The sequence below is a fragment of the Euleptes europaea genome, chromosome 12 (assembly GCF_029931775.1).
Source record: "Euleptes europaea isolate rEulEur1 chromosome 12, rEulEur1.hap1, whole genome shotgun sequence".
NCBI classification, from domain to species: Eukaryota; Metazoa; Chordata; class Lepidosauria; order Squamata; family Sphaerodactylidae; genus Euleptes; species Euleptes europaea.
In genome coordinates this window covers 44,693,039-44,712,669 of record NC_079323.1, presented here as the reverse complement: position 1 = coordinate 44,712,669, position 19,631 = coordinate 44,693,039, and the positions used below count along the sequence as shown (strand labels likewise).

The following is a 19,631-nucleotide window of genomic DNA, read 5'->3' as shown; positions in this document are numbered from 1 at the left end:
TAGTGTCACCATGGTAGCATGAGGGAATAATGGGAGCAGGTCTAATGAACATGTGTTCTTTGTCCATTTAAGCATCAAGTACTATCCAAATTAGTAAATGTTTTTTTAAAAGTCCATTGTGCATTTGATTCTTCTTCTTGGGATATTTATATTCTGTGTGAAAGGCCTGTTGGCCTTTCCATTAACAAATACTTCATTTTTTTCCCCAGAAAGCTTCTGCTAAGTAGGTACCCTGTGCAACTTTAGGGTCAGGAAATATGACAAAGTGGCTTGAGTCATAGTAGGTACCCTGTGCAACTTTAGGGTCAGGAAATATGACAAAGTGGCTTGAGCTATGCAAATTGAGAAAGGAGGCGCTATAGTTAAAGAATGCATTCTTTCTTAACCTTTGTAAATTATTCATGTAATTATATTGTTTTGAGGAATTAAATGCTGTAACATATTATAAAGGAGTCATGTAAATTCTACCCAAATCCATCTAAATTTTCCTCCTCAAAAGTTCAAAAACTCACTGCTGTATATAAACTTTTATATCCGTGTAGTAGGTTTGTGCTTAATGGGTTACGCTTAATAAACCAAATTCAGAAGGAAATAAAAATGTGCCAGAACAGATGTGTGGTGTGCAGTTAATTCAGTTCAAGATAGAACTAGTCCTGTAGGCATGATAGTTTTTAGATTTTGCAGATTGTGTGGCAAGTGTTATTTATGGGTACTTGTAAACGATTTTTCTCTTTATACTGGCAAACATCGCTGCTGTTCATCTGTTTTCCAAGAACTTTGAAAAAATACCGAAATCAAAACAAAGCAAAATGGAAGTTGTGGGACTTGACATATTATAGGTCAGGAAAATCAAGTTGGCTAATATAAACTGCTCATACATTTGAATTTGGCCTTTTGTTATTTTAGAAACAATAGTAAAACTGTCTCTGAATTCTTGTTCAGAGCATCTGCCTAATTTATATTTGTTCTCTTCTCCTATTGCAATCTTTTCCTTGGTCCCAGTGGCTGCTACAAAGAGCAAAGCTAAAGGTGAGTTTCCACTTTAATTCTTGATGATCTTCACTGCATGGTTTTCCAGTAGTCACCCTACTGTGATTGCAATTAATTATGCAAATGAGATATATTTGCATATATTTACTGAATTTGCATGCTTTGGTTGCAAAACTTAATGCCTGGAGTGCCGCCCCCCCAAAAAAAATTGTACTGTGTGATGTACTCATTTACTATATCTTTTTTTAAAAAGACAGATCCCATCACAAAATATAAAACCTTCTTGTATTCACAGAAGATTGCTGCCAAGTTAGAATAATTAGATTGCAGAAAGAGACCCAGTTCATGATATCTATCTTATTTGTATTATCTTGCAGTTCCTGAGCTGTTCAGTTTTTAACATCAATCAGACAGGGTTGCACTGTTTTCTGAATGCTGATTGTTGTTGGTTGTTGTTTTTTTAATCAAATAAATAAATTTGAGGATCATCTGCATAAAAATGACATAGTACACAATAATGGAAAATTGAAAGCCAGTGCAAATGTAAAAAAAGATTGAAAAGCATGAACCTAATGTGGAGACACGGCCAAATGCCATAATTCTTGGAATAATATGAAAGAATGATCTACTGTAATCACTTGTGGTGAATCTCTGCCACAAACAGCATGTACATCAACCTTGGAGTTAAAAGAAGGGGAGAGGATGAGGCAAAAATAGGTGGTATATAAGAGAGAGAGAATGTGTAAGAGAGGTTATATGTGCATGCAAATTAGAGTACCGGTGTGAAGAGTAAACAGAGTGATATTCTACCTCCTCCAACTGATTAGGAATTGTGTGTATGGTTGTGTGCATTAGAATTTATAGGCCAATCCACTCTATACAGGTCTCTAGTATTTATGTTGGGTTATAATCTTTCACTTCCAAGATGAAATTTAAATGAAAAATCAATATCTTTATTTTTTTCTATTTTAAAAGGAAACTATTATAAAAAGTTAGTGGAGTGTGTAGATCTAAAGCCTGAACATACAAAGTATTTTTTCTGTGGTTACAATGCAATATGGTTTCTTTAGGAATAGCAACCTAACAAAATCAAGCATTCATTTCATCACCAATAGCAGACATTTTTGCAAATATAAACATGGATCAGGAAATCTGGGAAAACAGAGATGCTTTTCACCATTTTCCCCCTTCTAGTTTAGAATAGAATAATTCCTTTTATCAGTCATTGTGCCATACAAAATTATAGGTAGCATTTTTGCCATGTTCTCTAGTATAGCCAGTCTCTACCCATTTACTGCGTCTATTTTTTCCTGATCCCTACAACAGTGCTCACAATGATGTAAACAAGGATGAAGTAAAATTTTGTCTTTTTGTGTGACTTGTAAGCACAGATTTCCTTCCTACCCTACCAGCTACACCCACCTTCATTCTAAAGCTGAAGAATTTGAGATATATACAATATCAGAGAGAATATCTCCATTTCTTTTATTTAAAGGCAGTTTGTTTTTGTGCTGCTGTTAAACTGCTAGAGAGGGGGCAATTTACACATTACAGAGGTGTCATGATCACCACAATGTCTTTAGATCACATGTTCAGGTCTGTTTGGATTAGGATCATGACACATGGAGCCTGCCCCATCTCACACACCATTTTCCTGACCTGAAGCAGCACCAGGGATCCACTGTTTGCATTGCTGAGAAATGGACATGTAGCCGCAATTACATGTAAGTTCCCCAGCAGAGCAAATAGTGGCTCCCTGGGGCCATTTCAGGTTAGGACAATGGCACAGGGTGAAAGCTGAAGCTCCTTTTCCAGGGACAGATCTAGGGGGGCGAAGGGGGCACATGCCTGGGTGGCACCCAGATGGGGCAGCATAAAGGGTGCCCCACCAGCCATTCCTGGCTGGTGGCTCCTCCTGCCCCCCTGAACAGCTTTCTCATGAGCAGCTGCAGCATTGGCTGGTGTGTAGAGTGCCTGGTGTCACCAAGAGGCCCCAGAGACCACTGGTTGCGATGAGCCAGCCCCAGCCCCTGAGGGGCAATGCCAGGGTCCCTTGCTCCCTTCTCCTGGCCATGGGGAAAATCCAGTTTTTATTTGTTTGTTTGTTTGTTTTTAAGCTCAGGTGAAGAAGTGCACCCTCCTAATGCTGCTCTTTGTCACAGTGAGGGTTAAGGAGGAGGTGCTGGGACTGGGAGGCTTCCTACTTTGGCCCCCTGGTTCTCCCTCCTCCAGGGGCGCAGCATGCTGGAGGGTGGGGCAAGTGACATCCTAGCCAGGAATCCTCCTGTCACTACTTATAAGCGTCCCCATCTGCTACAGCCAGAAAAGAGAAAGTTTAGCACATGTGGTTTCCTGGATACCTCAGAAGAATTAACTTGAATGAGTTAAAACACCGCAATTGTTTTAAGACAGAGAGTGGGAGGGAGCTAGCATCCCTCTTCTGAGGGGGGATTCTCAGGCAATGAATGACTGATGGGAGATAAAGACCAGACTTTGTTTTCTTTAATAATGTATTTGAATTAAAGGGGGAGGGTGATGGGGTAGATTCCATAAAAGAGACTGAATTTCTCCAGTTAATTGATTCTGGATGCTTTCCCAGGGGGGTAGTTAGGAAGGCAACTTCACCTGCAATATTTTCTTGGGAATAAAATGGGACTTGATCTGAGTAGACCTGTTTAGACTTTCTCCCTTCTTTTCTAAAGACCTTATTCTTGCATAGTGATCCTCTCTGTGCCTGAGAATAAGTCTCATGGTGTCATGGGTCAGCCTACTGGGGCTTCATCAGATGAGGAAGACCTTGAAACTGAAGGCTATGAAAGAGAGGAGCAGCCTCAGGTAGATGAGTCCTTCCTATATCTGCAGCCACCCAGCACTGAAGACTCACCTGTGTCAGAGATTCAGCCACAGGCAGTGCCACCAGAGAGCCCCCCCAAAGCCGCTGGAACAGAGGCACAAGAGACTCAAGGCACAGATACATGAGGAAAGAAGAAGTGCTAGATTGCAGGCCCAGGAAGGAATAGTCCCTGCTGACAGCGATGAAGATTAATGAGCTTGACCAGGCAGGGAGTGCTGAGATGGGATAACCAGCAATAGCTGGTTCCCCCCCAGGCTTACTTAAGTCATCAAGTAGGCTTGGCTGTTGTGCAAGCAACCTGTTGCTAACCTCTGTGCGTATCAGCCTTGTCTCCTTGCTATACTTTGGATTCCTGGTATCCTGACTTCTTGGACTGATTCAGACTAAGGCCTTGGCCTGCCCTTGCCTGTCAGACTCTGCCTGAACTGTGAATGACCTTGGACTCCTTCCCAGACTATGTTTCCAGCCCTCACTCCTTGCCTGCAACATGACACATGGAACTCAATAGAGCTTTCTTCCAAGTAGACATTCCTAAACTAAAGGTGTGCGACAAACAGGTGGAACGGATGTTGTGAGAGAGAATTGAGTGAGGATAGGGAGAGATTTTTAAAAATGAATTCTGAGAGGGATTTTTTTTACCACATAGCTCTCCCTGATTATACAGAGGCACTTTACCTCTGAAATGTTTCTTATAAATGGAAACAAACAGGAAAGGTGCTTATCTGAAAGTTAAGATTCCCATCTGAAGTGTTTTCCAGCTTCTTTTGTTGGGTTTTACCTATATTTTGTCTGCACTGTGTTCAGATCTCTCAGTTGTACTTCATTCACTGTCTTTGATTATATAAATAAAAATATGTATATAATAAATCGGGGACATCAATTTGTACTTTTGCTCCGTTTCAAAAAAAATCATAGATCCATCTCTACCCTTTTCTATTTGTGTTGTGGTCCTGATCTGAATCTGGCCCCACATGCCTGATAAACATGGAAGTCCTAGCACAGTGTGATCCAAAGTCTTTATGGGAGCCATGAGAACTTTGAAATGTGTGAATCAGCTCACATTCCCTTTTACTGTTACACAATCTGAGCCTGCATGTGCTGATTAATGCCCTGTCAAGCTTTCAAAACTATCTGACTTCACTAATGAGAAGGAATGCTGTCATGATTTTCATATAATATGATATGAAAGTCATGATGTCCCAAAAGGCATCCTGTACTCTCTCATACGTACGCTCTCGTACTCATACTGATTGTGTTGGTGTAAGAACTGAAGGGCTATGCAGTTCCTTTGTATCTCATGACATAGGAGTCTCCCAAGCCAGATCTTGGAAGCTTAGCAGTGTCGGTGCTGACTAGTATTTGGATAGGAGACCACCAAGGAATTCCAGGGTTGGTATGCAGAGGAAGGCAATGGCAGATGATCTCTGTTAGTCTCTTGCCTTGAAAACCCTATGGAGCTGCCATAAGTCAACTGTGACTTGAAGGGATTTTATACACACATACAAGTGTGAATTGCCAAACAGTTCCATGCCCGGTTCCAGATATCTCACTGGAACCTGTTTGGTTCAGCAGAGTTTCCCCTTGCCAGAAACCTGTATCTAATTTCCCCCTGATATTCTGCTGCAAATTGTGCAACAGTGCCACTTTTCATTTATTTTACTAATATTTTTGATGTATTTTAATTCTGCTTATTGTTCTTTGCTAGCTACCCCATATTGTTCAATTATTGTATGGCATTTTTATGTCATATACCTTGTGGCATATACACAGGACAGCTATACAACAAAGCTAGCAACAGTTTCACTGTCTATTTTACTAATTTTATTATTTCTTCAGGGAAAAGCACTGAGAAATCATAAGAGTCCAACTTCTGAAAAGTGGTACCATCCCTAAGATCCATTGTGTTGGGCAAAATTGGGTGGCGGTCTTAGTGTATTGTTGTTGCAGAAACACAATAACAGATGTAAGTGGTGTAACAGGTTAACAATTTTAGGGCTAGAGGAGGTATAATTGCAGTTGGTTGAAATCTAAACCGCTCCAATAATATATCCTGTACAAATAAACATTCTAGAAATCTTGGAAAAACTAAATCTGTAGCTCTGAATCAATAAATGCTCATGAGTTAGAATAAAATGTGAGGCATCTCATTAACTAGATTTTAATAATACACATAATGCTTTTCAGTTATACTTCATATTACAGTGGTTGTACGTGAGGGAAATACAGAGAAGACGAACTTTCTGTTTTGTAAAGCTACAAAGAAGATAAAACCTTAGCTATATACATTATAATTATTATTTTTGTTATTACTGTTATAATTATTAGCCTAAATCCAAACTTGTATAAGTGATGCTCTTGCTCGCACATGGGAACGTCTACATTCCGCCATCAAGCAGCAGTCGATGTTTCTTCAAACAGCTTGTTCCCAATGTAGAAAGATCCTCTGGAACAGTATACCACAAGACATGAAGGGCTGCTATCTGAAGGAAGTCTTGCGTTCCCCTCTGCACAAAGAAGACATTTTCTGCTGCCACATGGGAGATGATTGTATAGAACAATTGTTTCTGTGGAGCCATACAAGTACCTCCTTGCTTAATGTGATTGTGGCATTAGCTCAGAAGTAACACTGGTAGCTTCATAAATGTGCAAATGTAATGGAACAAGATGAGGCTTGTTCGTCCCTGCTTCCCTACATCTTTTTTCATATGATACCTAACTGCATCAATTTCTCATAGTACCATAATAGACAATGAGATAATTAAAATGACGAGCCTGAAAAGGTACCTGGCCTAGATAGTGTCACTCTTAAGCAGGGGACAATGTTTGCACTTTTTGTTTTAAAAGAGAAGATAACATGGGCATTAACTGGATACATTTATTTCACTTATACTTCAGTTTTCCCACAATGTGGCTTACAACATTATTTTTCTCTGTTTTATCCTCACGACAACCCTGTGAGGTATGTTAGGCTGAGTATGAGATTGGCCCACCCAGTGATCTTGGGGTAGAGTGGAATTTTGAAGCAAGATCTCATCGATCCTAGTCTGATACTCTAACCACTATAACACACTAGCTGTCATTCAACTTTTCATATAATATGGAATTATTACTTCCACCTGTACAAATCTACCTGTCAGATAAAATCTACATCAAATAACCTTCTCCCTGCGTTCAGACTTCAGAGGCTGGGCAGATAGTTACCCAAGATATTACTTAGGTGTGGTGACATCCAAATTATTATTACCCAATCATATTTCCCAGGTGCTTAGTCTATTGTCTTTTTAAATATCCTGTTTATCTGTGTTTTAGTGACATCAAAGTTATTACTTTGATGTCACTAAAAGTTAGACATCAACTATTCAATTGCTGAATTTTATATTTGTACGCCATTGTGAATGCTATTTCTTAGCAGAAACATGAGATGAAAACAAATCTCTTTCAACAATATATCTAATTCTCAACATAGCCTTATCTGTGGATACTTAAATGTGGAGTCTGGAGCCTTGAACAGAGAAGCCTGATCTTTCTACAGTTTGAATCCCCACTATGCCATGATTGGGTGACCTTTGGCAAGGCACTCACTCTCAGTGTAACTTACCTCACAGGGTTGTGATGATACAGTGTAGGAGAGATGAACAGTATATAAGCTGCATCGTGTCCTTGGCGAGAAAGGCAGGGTATAAATGAATTGAATAGATAATATATAAGGCTGAAGACTAGGGTGGCAGGGAAGTTTGGTCAGTGGGAACTAGAGAAGGAAGCAGGGAAAGGTGAGGATACAGGGGCTGCTTGGAAAAGGGAGAGTATAGTATGGGGAGGGGGATGAGGGGGAAATGAGGTGCCCCCTGCAAGACCTCATTGGTTCTTAGCTTGTACAAAAAAGCCTTTTGGAAACATTTAAAAAATCTAGGCATGGGGAGAAGTATTTGATCCAACGGGTGCCTGTGAAAATCATGCCAAAACATGTGCATATTTATCATATCAGCAGTGTATGTCATTAAGCATTAACAAAAATACAATATGATGATGGTATATTGAGGAATAATTTGTACGGTACTTATCATCTCCAGTAGAAAAAATGATTGAAATTTTAAGCTAAGCAAAATTAGGCTGTCTCTAATATTTTCCACTCTCTGTGCAAGAGTCTGCCTGGCGCAATCCGATTTACTCCCAGTGGTTCTGACTGATGGTGTATATACTTCATGGTTTCATATTGATGTCCACCCTCCAAATCTATTTATTCAGCCTCCCATTGGGTTGCATTGTGCTTTTTGTATTGCCACTGAGTCTATTATAAGTTTAACACCTTTTCTTTTGGCAGGTATTATTTCTCTTCATGTATTTTCTTTAATAATTGTTATTATTTCCACATGCATCCATTCACCATTCAGCAGGTTGTATATCAGTGGGTATACTGAATGATTTTACCCATTTTCAATTTAGATATCTTCCTTTTCCACTATGCTATCATTTATTTAAAATATACATATTTTGCTTTTAGTAGCATCTTCCAGCTGTTTTTTTATAAATAATAATAAAGCCACTGGCACCTCATCTTTTTCCTCCTAGTACCCCACTGACCTCTTTAAACTTGAAAAGGTTCTTTTGACTGCTGTGCTTTTTATTCTCACCACACTAGCAGTTTTTACCTACAGGGTCACTTTTCATCTCCTCCCCCCCCCCATCAACTTAAAAAAAATTGATCAGATTACCATGTTATGCTGCCAAAATAAACAGTATTAGTCCTTGCTTTAAACTTGAAGACAGATTGAATGGCTCAGTATTTCTCTGGTGATAATTATGTGAAATCAGTCCTCCTGAGTTGAAATAATAAACTGTTGTTTCTACTACCTAATCATGTCATCACCATCTTACATTCTAATAGGCAAGTCAGACAAATCTGAGGATACTTAAATCTGGTGACTGGAGCTGTGAACAACCAAGACAGATCTTTCTACAAACCTGAAAAGGGTCCCAGGTTTGCAGAAAAATCTGGAATTTAAGAAAGAAAGAAAGAAAGAAAGAAAGAAAGAAAGAAAGAAAGAAAGAAAGAAAGAAAGAAAGAAAGAAAGAAAGAAAGAAAGAAAGAAAGAAAGAGAAAGGCATTAGCGTTTTTTGTTTTTTAAGAAACCCAAAAATGACAAAAGGAGGGTCTGTAGCTTTAAGCAATGGATTCCCTCAGTGGCTGTTGCTAGGCAACCATAGTAGCATATGAAAGTGATGAGATCTCTCTAAGACTGCATGGGGCATCTTGGGATAGAAAGAACACAAGATCTTGATTGTGTCTAATTTTATTGGCCTAATGTCAAATACATCCAGAGAAAGACTCTCTCATTCTGCTCTGCAAGCCTGGTTAGCATTGTCAAAGAAATGCCTTTAGAGCTGGTTTGTAGGGACATTCTTACCCTCAGTAAAAAGTTTTTTTAAAGTACATCCTTGTGATTAGTGATCATTTCACTTGCTACGCTCATGCCTATCCAATTAAAGACCAGTGAGGCAGCACTATTGCTAAGATTCTTTGGAGAAAATCATTTGCCCATTATGGATTGCCCAAAATAATTCACTCAAATCAAGGCAAGGATTTTGAAAGCTATTTAATTGCTGAATTGTTCCGTATTGTAGTAATTAGGAAGTCTCACACTACACACTATCATCCGCAAGATGACCTTCAACCTGAGACGTTTAACAGAACTCTGCTAGATATGCTTGAGACTTTGGAATCTAGAAGAAATAATAAACAGACTCAGCATCTCAGTTCCCTTATACATGCATCCAATTGTACCAAAAATGATGCTACAGGGTTTTCTCCTTATGATCTCATGTTTTGTTGAGAAGTGTATCTGCCTATAGACCTGTGTTTTGGTGTTTCACCAAATGGAACACCTGCAGCAGAGTATATGAAATACACTGCACACCTTGATTGCTAAAGAGAGATCTACCACCTAGCTGCAAAAGCTGCAGGCCATCACAATGCTTATAATAAAGCTAATCAGCATGTTCAACCGCCAGGATTTACAACTTGGAGACTGAGTTCTCCTTTATAATTTTGGGTTATTAGAAAAGCTTTAAATAGCAGTTTGATGGAAAACAGATTTTTATGGGGCAGAAAATTCTTGAGCTGCCATTCTACAAGGTGATACATGAAGGTGGGTGAAGAAACAGAATCATTTGTTACCAGCAGGACAACTGGTTGGGCAACCACTAAAGCCACCTCAGAATGATGTTAAGCATCCAAGGACTCGAGGAAAAAATCAGGCAACAAGGGAATCTTGCCTCAAGAAACCTACCTGTAGACTCTTCTTGCTCTGAAGAAGAAAACAGTTATGATGAGGAGCTGAGTTACCCAGAGCTATCACAAGAAGAATTCAACATTGTATACATAACCCAAGAAGTGGAACCATTTTCATTTATCTTATCCATCCCTCTTCCTGCCCATTGCTGACTGAAGAGTCCATCTGTGAAGTTCCATAGCTACCCTATGATAGTAGGCTAGGACTGACTGGTTTAGGCTTACTCATGACATTTTCACACTGCTACCTTATCCCATTTTTTCCATTGCTGCCTTCTCTTTCTCTGAAACAAAATGGGAGTGGAAATTTCAGACAGCATTTAAAAGAGGAGGGAAATGGGAAGTCAGCCCTTGAAAGGAATGCCCTGCAAATGTCCTAACAACCTGCAGAGGCAAAGCAGCCTCTTCATACAATAAACCAAACACAAATCCCATCTGAAAGGGCCCTCATGAAGCTTTATGGTTGAGTGGAGGGTTAAATATCTGATCTCCCAGATCCTAGTCTAACACTTTAACAGCCCCATCACACTGGCTGATATAATAGCAGTAGTAAATAATAATGTGCATTTTTACACATTGTAATGACTTCATTACATGAATGATCTCATTTTCCTCCTATTTTCAAGTATTAAAATGCATGGTCCTTAAATTATTTACTCTGGGGCAGCCCTTTGCCAGACATGACCTTAATTGGTTATGTGACATAAAACCATCCTCCAATAGAGAAGTGAGTTCTATATCCTAAAGCAATCTGATCTGAAATGTTAAAGACTCCTTGGTTTTCAAATTATCCTAAATGTTTCTTTTTCAGATAGGGTTATTTCTCAAGGTTGGTTATAGATACCAGAATCTAACATTAAGCTCTTCTTGTTTGGATAGTGAAATCCTCATTGAATTAATTATCCTCATCTCTTCATGACCTAGTTTGCTAACAGATCAGGATACTCCTGGCTTTTAGACTTTATAAGTGGTGACCTGTGATACCCTCTATGCTTCTGACCTTTATTCCTCCTGCCCAGCTGCAGGGCTGCTGAGGTTTCTTCCCCCACACACACACACACTGGCATTGAAGGCTGAGAGACATTGCTCCCCACCTCCGGGCTTCTCTCCCGTGACACCAGCATTGGAGGCCAAGAGCTGTACAGGTCCTGGTCTCTGTGGTTTCTCCCCTGGACACCAGAATCAGAGTCCAAGAGCCACAAGGCTCCCAACCTCCAAGGATTCTCCCCCTCCACACTGTCACTGACAATGCTGGCTCTTCTCCCTCCCCATTCACACCTTGCTGGAGAGCACTATGCCCCCCCCCAGACAAGAGAAGCAGAGGCCAAGAGCAATGCAGTTCCTGACTTCCAAAGCTGCTGCTTGTCCCTCATTGCCGCTGCTGGCAAGTCCTTTCCAGCTCCTGACCTCTGTCACTGTCCCAGTGAGCTTCTTCTCCCCATAGTCATTGTTGCATCCTGACATAGGAAGAGGAGAAGGTAAATGTGTTGTCTGTGCTCTTGTATTTGGGGGGTGGGGGTTAAGCCACCCAATGCATTTTTTTTAAGTTTAGGTATCTCCAGATGGGGGCTACACTTGGCTATTAGCTATATGGACAAATGGGAACCCACGAGTACTTTTGGAAGGCATCTAAGTTCTCCCTCCCGCAACATTTCCTCCTTCTCTTTCCTAAAAGCCCCATAGCCTCACCCTTTTTCCTCCTTCCTTCTCTTCTTCTAGAGTTGCCAACCTGGAGATCTCCTGGAATCACAATGGATCTCCCATCAGTTCCCCTTAGCAATAATTTCCCCTTAGGGTTCCTGGTACCAAGTTGAGAAATATCTGGAGAATTGGGGTGGATCCTTGAGAAAGTGAGATTTGGGGAGGGAAGCAACCTCAGCAGGGTGTAATGCCACAGACTCCACCTTCCGAAGCAGCCATTTTCTCCAAGGGAACTGATCTCTGTCATATGGAGAGCTGTTGTAATTTTGGGTGATGTCCAGATGGAGGCTGGACGTTTGCAACTCTAGTTCCCCTGGAGGAAATGGCTGCTTTGGAAGGTGGAGTCTGTGTCATTATATCATCCTGAGGTCCCTACCCTCCTTAATCCTCACCCTCCCCAGGATACATCCCTCCAAATCTCCAGGAATTTCCTAACCTGCAGTTGGCAACTCAGTCTCCTTTCCACTCACAGTGGAACTTACCTTTATTGTCCCTCTGCCTTTAGTTTTCCCTCTCCCCACCAGCAGCCTCTATCTAGGAAAACTATATCCCAGTTGTGTGGTGCTAGCCATTGGGCCAGGCCCAGTTGCATTGTAGGCACTTCTTGGGGGGGTGCCTCATTTTTCTTGTATCCCCCTCCCCACACTATTTCCTCTTTCCCTCTCCCTGACAACCCCCATATCTTTTCCATTTTACCCGCTTCATTCTCTCCTTCACAGCTTGTCACCAACCTACCTTTTATCAGCCTCCCATCTTCAGCTATATTTAATATTTATTTACTTCACTTCTACTCAACCTTCCTCCATAGTGGGGGGCAAAGCAGCTTACATTATTCCATTCTACTCAATTTAATCCTCAAAACAACCCTGCATGGTACATTAGGCTGAAAGTGTGTGACTAGACCAAAATCCACAGCAAGATGGATATTTGAACCTGCAATGGCTGGTCTCATTTCTCCAGGGTCGGAGGGTAGTGCTAAGGGGCAGGATGTCACTACGTTATCCATTAGTATGTGGAGTCCCCCAGGGGGCGATCCTCTCATCAAAGTTATTTAAAATCTATATGTGCCTCCTCACCCAGCTTGTCCAGTTTCGGGCTGAGTTGTCATCAGTATGCGGATGACACCCAGTGGTATCTATTGATGGGTGGGTGGCTGGATACTGCCCCAGTTATATTGGCCAGGTGTCTGGAAGGCATGGTGGAATGGTTGAAACAGAACCAGCTAAAGTTAAATCTAGCAGAAAAATCTGAAAAGTTTTTTTTTAAAGGTAACGTAGTGACACCCTGTCCCTTAGCACTACCCTCTGTCCCCAGCCCTGGAGAAATGAGGCCAGCCATTGCAGGGCTGTCCCACATATACCTGTATCGGTGAGGCAGTGGGTCAACAGATTGTAATTGACCATATCAAATGCTGCTGTCAGATCAAGCAATAACAGCAGCGTCGATCCATCTCAATCCAGCTGTCAATTGAGTTTGTGTATGAGGGCGACCAATGCCACCTCAGTCCCATAACCAGGCCAGAAACCAGACTGGAATGGGTCCAGGACTTAAGTGTCCTCCAGCAAAGCTTGGAGTTGTTCATCTGCTACTCTCTCAACTACCTTACCCAGGAATGAAAGATTCAACACTGGGCAATACTTGACAAGAACAATAGAATCCAAAGGTTTTTTTGTTGTTTGCTTTTCAAGAGCAGCCTCACCACAGCCTCTTTCAACCCTCCCCTGGGAAGACCCCTGAGCTCAGGGACAGATTGATAATGTCCACCAGTATTTTTTTAAAAAAAATTCAGATAGTATCATCTTATGTCCCCTAGATCGGTGGTCTTCACCTGGAGGCCTCACTTTAAAAAGGATATGGACAGAATGGAGTAGGTGCAGAGGAGAGTGATGAGAATGGTCAGGGACCTGGAGATCAAGCCCTATGAGAAAAGGATGAGGGACTTGGGAATGTTCAGTCTGGAAAAGAGGAGATTGAAGGGGAACATGATTCCTCTATTTAAGTATTTGAAAGGCTGTCACTTAATGAAGGGCAGGGAGCTGTTCCTGATTGCAATAGATGATAGGACTTGTAATAATGGGTAATAATTACAGGCAGAAAGGTACTGGCTGGATATTAGGAAAAAATGTTTTACAGTGAGAGTAATTCAGCAGTGAAATTGGCTGCCTAGAGAGGTGGTGAGCTCCCCCTCACTGGCAGCCCTCAAGCAGTGACTGGATGAACACTTATCAGGGATGCTTTATGTTGGCCTTTCCACCTGTCTGACTCTATGATGGTTCAAATTTCAAATACCTTTATTGGCATAGTACAGTTTGCAGTATCTATGAAGGTTGTAGACAGTACTGGGTTGCAAGTCCCTATAAAGGACTTGGGAGGGACTTGTTCATACTGCCTTTTGGAAGGACTTCCTAATTAAAGAGCACATCACATAGTGGGGGACAAAATCCCTTCATGACTTTCCTTTGGTTCCTTCATGGCTTTCCTTTGGTTCGATCTTCACTATAGTATATCTCCTGGTGCTTGACTTGTGATTCCTGCCCCAGCTCTTCGCTGCCCAAATCCTTGGCTTTTGCACCAGTGATGGCATAACTCCAGCTTCACCTCATCCTGCATCTTGACTATATAACCTGACTTCTTATCATGTGCTTGCAACTCCGTGGGCCCCATTCTCAGTGGGTCTTGTGATTGGAAAAACTGAAGACCACTGCTTTAGCTTGTTTCCGTATGAAGTATTTCCATGTCAAGCAACTGGGTGGCTGAACTTCCAGAAATATATTTATGGCACAATTAGAGGTAGATGAAAGAAACTAAATAATAATTTAAGGTTAATGGGCAAGAACCTGATATAAGTAGAATGGCTATCTAAAACACAGTGGTGTTCCCAAGGATTGAAAAGATCTTACCCTTCTCATTTGTCATTTTGCAAATGCTTTTTTTCCAGTGTGACTCCCGGTACTTTTGAAAGCCAGTTCCCCAAATGATGTTCCAGTTTGCACATTAACAGTTGTGCTAATTTAAATTATAGTAGTACACTTCCATGCAAGAGTCAAAGAAGTGTAGTGGTTAGAATGCTGGACTTGCATCTAGGAGTGCTGAATTCAAATCCCCACTCAGAAATGATGAAGTTCACTGGGTGAACCAGTGATTTTCTCTCAGCTTAATCCGTCTCAGTAGGTTTTTGTGAAGATAGAATTGGGATCAAAGAAACATGTACAGTACCTTGAGATAAATGGACAATTTTAATGTGCACAGATAACCTTCACAGCATACAAATTTAATCTGTATTAACCAGTTTGCTATTTGTAGCATAGTAACTGAGTCACTGTATTCAATCCAAAATGTGTAACATGGTCCATCTGCACGTTAAACAAACCTTAATAGATAAGATATCACTGCAAATAAATCCTGCAGCTTGTTTTTGTGCTGGGGATTTCCTCCTTGAGTGATTCTTGAGAGAGAGAGAGAGAGAGAGAGAGAGAGAGAGAGAGTATTTGAAACCGAAATGCTGTTAACCAAATCATAGAAACTCTGTCTTTTTTTTTTTTGGTAGAAACCTAATAATAATATAAAAAGATTCCAGGAACATTTGTGTTGATCTCTGCAATATTTTCAGACAAGGAACAACTCTTAACCAGGTTTGTTTCTTTAAGGACAAAAGGTCACCTTGTGATCCTGAAAGAAAAGTCAGGTGAAAGACTTTGCGAAAGACTTTGAACAATGATTCTGATGGCTTAATATTCTGCCAGAATCCCAGACTATGATGAGAAGACTGGCGGTGTCCTCTAAAAATATTTCATTTCCCCCCCCTTTTTTTTCTTCTTTTTCTTTTCTTCTGCAACATTAGGCTAGGCTCTAGGTAGATGGGCTTGTAGAGCCTTCCGCATTAGCACCTGCTGCCTTCATAGTATTGGCCTTTATCATGCTACTGAGCACTTAGATGTTGAGGTTCCACACAACAACCCTGTTTTACTCAAAGTTTGGTACTTGGGAGGTGAGTAGGCACTGCTGACTTGAAAACACATTATTTCTAGGCGATATCTAAGTGAAAGCAACTATTCTTTGCAAAATGCCAGTCCAATATGAACAGGGGGTGGGGGGACCCAAACAACTGGTGTTTGTTGCTTTGGGATGAATGTAAAATGTTTGTGAAGATGAACTCTAATGCCTTAACAGTGTTCTGGTATTGGAAGCATCTGCATAATTCATCATAAAAGAAAATGAGCAGTTTGGCAGTCAGTGTTAATCCAGGATTTTCTGTAGTACTAGCAGCGCAAGTAAAAATGTCATCCTATTCATAATTTATGACTAGCAGCAGAAGTTGTCTTATGCCTCATAATAGGCTAGCTTTGATCCCTTTCAATATATTCTGCATTTTTTGTCTTTATTTTCATCATGGTCATACTTGTTCAGCTAGAGACGTGAAACATTGCTTGTTTTTTTCTGAACACGTTTTTAATTTTTTGCAAAAAAATGGGGAACAAATTCTTTATAAAATATTTTCTCTTTTACAATGGTGAATACTTTTTAATGACAAAGTCTGAAAATATTGTTTTAGCTGCTATTTATTCCTTTGAAAGATTTCTGATAGTTATATAAGAAAATGTATAATAATGATTATAGTTTCTGTTTACTGTGGACTTGTAGAACTCTCGTATCCTCTTGCCTGCACCAGAACCCTCTGTCTTCTGCAACATGAGACAGAAATATAAATTTGTATTTGTAAATATAAATCCTGACTCAAGAACTGTACTGTCCTACTACTCTGCAAGGAAAAAAAATCTCGAGGCTTACTTAAAAAAAGCTAGTAATTCAGAGATTGTGGCAATAGATCATTTTAACATTGTTTTGCATATTCACTATAGCAATGACCAATTTTTGAAAGCCGTCTGGGGAAAAGCAGGAGGAAATCAAGGTAAAATGGTGGCTCATTGTTTTGTATACAGCCATAGACATCAAATTCATATAAATCATAATAAATGCTCTGTTAAAAAATATGGTATGAATCTCAATAATCCTTAGTCTCTGTTAATGTATATTGACCTGTTGGGGTAGGCATATTTTGGAGCATACTCTGCTCCCTTCCTTTGGAAGGGGGTGCAAATATGTTTGTGGGGTGTTTGAGTTGTTGGAATGAACTGAACAGACCAGGTGATTGGCACACTCCTTGATGGTTTTATTAAAACACAGTAAGTTTGCCATGATCAAAAATATTCAGTGGGCTGAAATTAAAAAAAAAAAAAGATAAAGTGTGCCATCAAGACATAACCAACTCATGGCAACCCTATGAACCTCATGGGGTTTTCAAGGGAAATCCTGCCAAACAGATGGTGGTGGTGGTGGTGAAAGTAGACCTGGTCTCAGGAATAATGGGACCATTGTTTCCTATGGGTGGTAGAGAGGCCAGGTCCACCATGCTAGGAAATAGCTGAAAGTTAGGTGTGGTTTCTTTCTCACCCTCCACTCTCTCCCTGCTCCTATATCTCCCTGAAACCCAAAACGTATGACATTTGGGGAGACAAACTATAATTATTCCTAGAATTCTGGGAATGTTTGGGATAATTTTGTATAATTTTAAACTGACTCAAAAGAGCTAATTTCAGGTTTAACTTGAGGGGTGTGTGTGTGTGTGTGATGCACACCCCCTATTCTATGCTAGCCAAGCTGTAAACTGCAAGGTACTGAGCAAAGTCTCAGCAATATTGACCATAAATCAATGGGATCACCCCTATGTAAACTATCCCTGTATAATCTCATTATTCAATATTATCATCCAAATGATGTTATAACTTTGTTGAAAAAGAGATATTTACCTGGCAACACTGGCCTAACTTTAAAATCACCTCCAGAAAGTTATGGTATAAAATATTTCAACTAAAACATTATTCAGCGCCCGCGCACACACACACACACAAAGTAATTTTCACATGGACAGCAATTTCAGGTCTGGGCTTACTGATCCAGAAAATTGCTTTAATGCATTTATCAATATATTTTCTTATATTTTTACTATTGTTTCCTTTTATTTTCTTCCATAGAATTTTACAAGGTTTACTTTATACATTGAAATGTAACTTTAACTTTTTTTCCAGTGAACCAATAACATTGTTTGACGACCAGTTTTGTATGTATATGAAGCTACAGAAGAATTCTGGGTGGAAATCTGCAAGTTGAAAAGCAAAGTAATAACTAGAAATCACTATTTAAAAATTGAAAAGTAAAAAGTAATGCATAAGTAGGGCAGAACTGCTCAAAGTCTTCCATTCTCTCACATCACACATTTGTTTTCTGTGAACATATATATCAGCAATTGGTGGGTAGGACATTCTCCACACGATCAGGATGGCATATAAGGGCTCATTGGTTCTTTGTCCTTACTTCATTTTTAACCTTTTAAAAAAATCCTCTGGTGCTTATGGAATGTTATTTAGATATATTGGCACCAACAGATATTTGTTTCATGATCTTTAGTAGGAATGTGCATTCATTTATTAACTAAAGAAAACAACAAACAAAAACAAAACAAAAACAACATTTGTTATTGTCACTGTTACAGTGAAAAGGAATGGGGAAAATGATGTTTTTAAATATCCATTAATGTTAATTTATTTCCATTATCCTGGCATCTGGCTTTGTGTCCGATGAATTTCAGGGAGGTCAGAGAGAAGGGGAGAGACCCAGGAGAGATGAATCTGACATCTACGTTTATATTTTCTCGCCTCTCCCCTACTCACAGTGCCCCTGAGGGTGGAGCCAGAGTAGGGCAATGGCTGCAAACACTACTGTTGCTAGCCTAGCCAGGCAGGGGTCGATGGCTCAGTATAGGTGGGAAGAAAATCTCTGTCCTCATATCTCCTTTAGCACCATGTGTGACTTTCCATGTTGTCCGACATCCTGAGATTACAGTGCCTGGGATTATGTTACCTTGAGTGCTTCATAAACTATATCCAATGTGGTGGGGATGGCAAAGAAAGATTATTTTATCACACAATTACTTGCACTGACCCCAGTCCCCCATCTGGCTGGGTCAGCAGCAATGGCAGTAACCTGGGTCTACACATAGAAATCAGTAAAGGTTTCTGTAACAATATGGTTCAGAAAGAAGCTTGGTGCAAAGGGTTAGAGACTGTAGACTATACCACTGGGTACAGTTCGTACTTTCTGTTCCTTTAAGTAGGTTCCTACTATGTAATCTTTGCATTTGTTTAACATATAATGTTAATAGTTATGTTGTGCTTCATCTCTGGTTGGTTTCCAGATTTCTACAAGTCAAATCCTACTGAATTGTCTGTTGGATGTCCCACCCTGTTGTATAATGGATGTCCCACCCTGTTGATTGTATTGACTTATTCTGTGTAATCTAATTTAAATCCCAGAGAGAAGGTTGGACTTTAAATAACATAAATAAACAAGTATGCATGAGAAAATTAAGGTGTACATGAAGAAACACAACAGAGGTGTGCTTAAAAAAAATGGTACCTGGAGTTTTCCTGAAATTACAACTAATCTCCAGACTGCAGAGATGAGTTTCCTTGGAAGAAATGACAGCTTCAGAGGACTTTCAAAACCCTGCTCCTTGATAGTCTTTAAACTGGAGATGCCATGGATTGAAGCTGAGCCCATCTGCATTATAAGTATGGACTTAGCTTTTTCTAAGCCATGCCGTTCCTGTAGCATGCCTTACCTTCTCTCTTAAAATGTGTCCCCTGTGTGGCTGATTTCATTTATTTAACAGATGATTTCATTACTTCCTGATAAATAGATAATGCCTTGACTTGGATGGCCTGGGCTAGTCTGATTTTG

At 40.2% G+C, this 19,631-nt stretch overlaps 1 protein-coding gene across 3 annotated transcripts in view; it reads left to right on the top strand.

The window, feature by feature from the left end:
* The window catches only part of CADM2 (cell adhesion molecule 2), a 537,284-nt gene that overhangs the window by 270,292 nt on the left and 247,361 nt on the right, over positions 1 to 19,631 (top strand). For 2 of the 3 annotated variants that reach the window (XM_056858350.1, XM_056858352.1), the window contains exon 2: positions 1,003 to 1,029. The exons of the other annotated variant lie outside the window; for it this stretch is intronic. In XM_056858350.1, the coding sequence (XP_056714328.1) occupies positions 1,003 to 1,029 (27 nt within the window). The remainder of the gene's footprint in view (positions 1 to 1,002; positions 1,030 to 19,631) is intronic. 3 annotated transcript variants of the gene reach the window in all.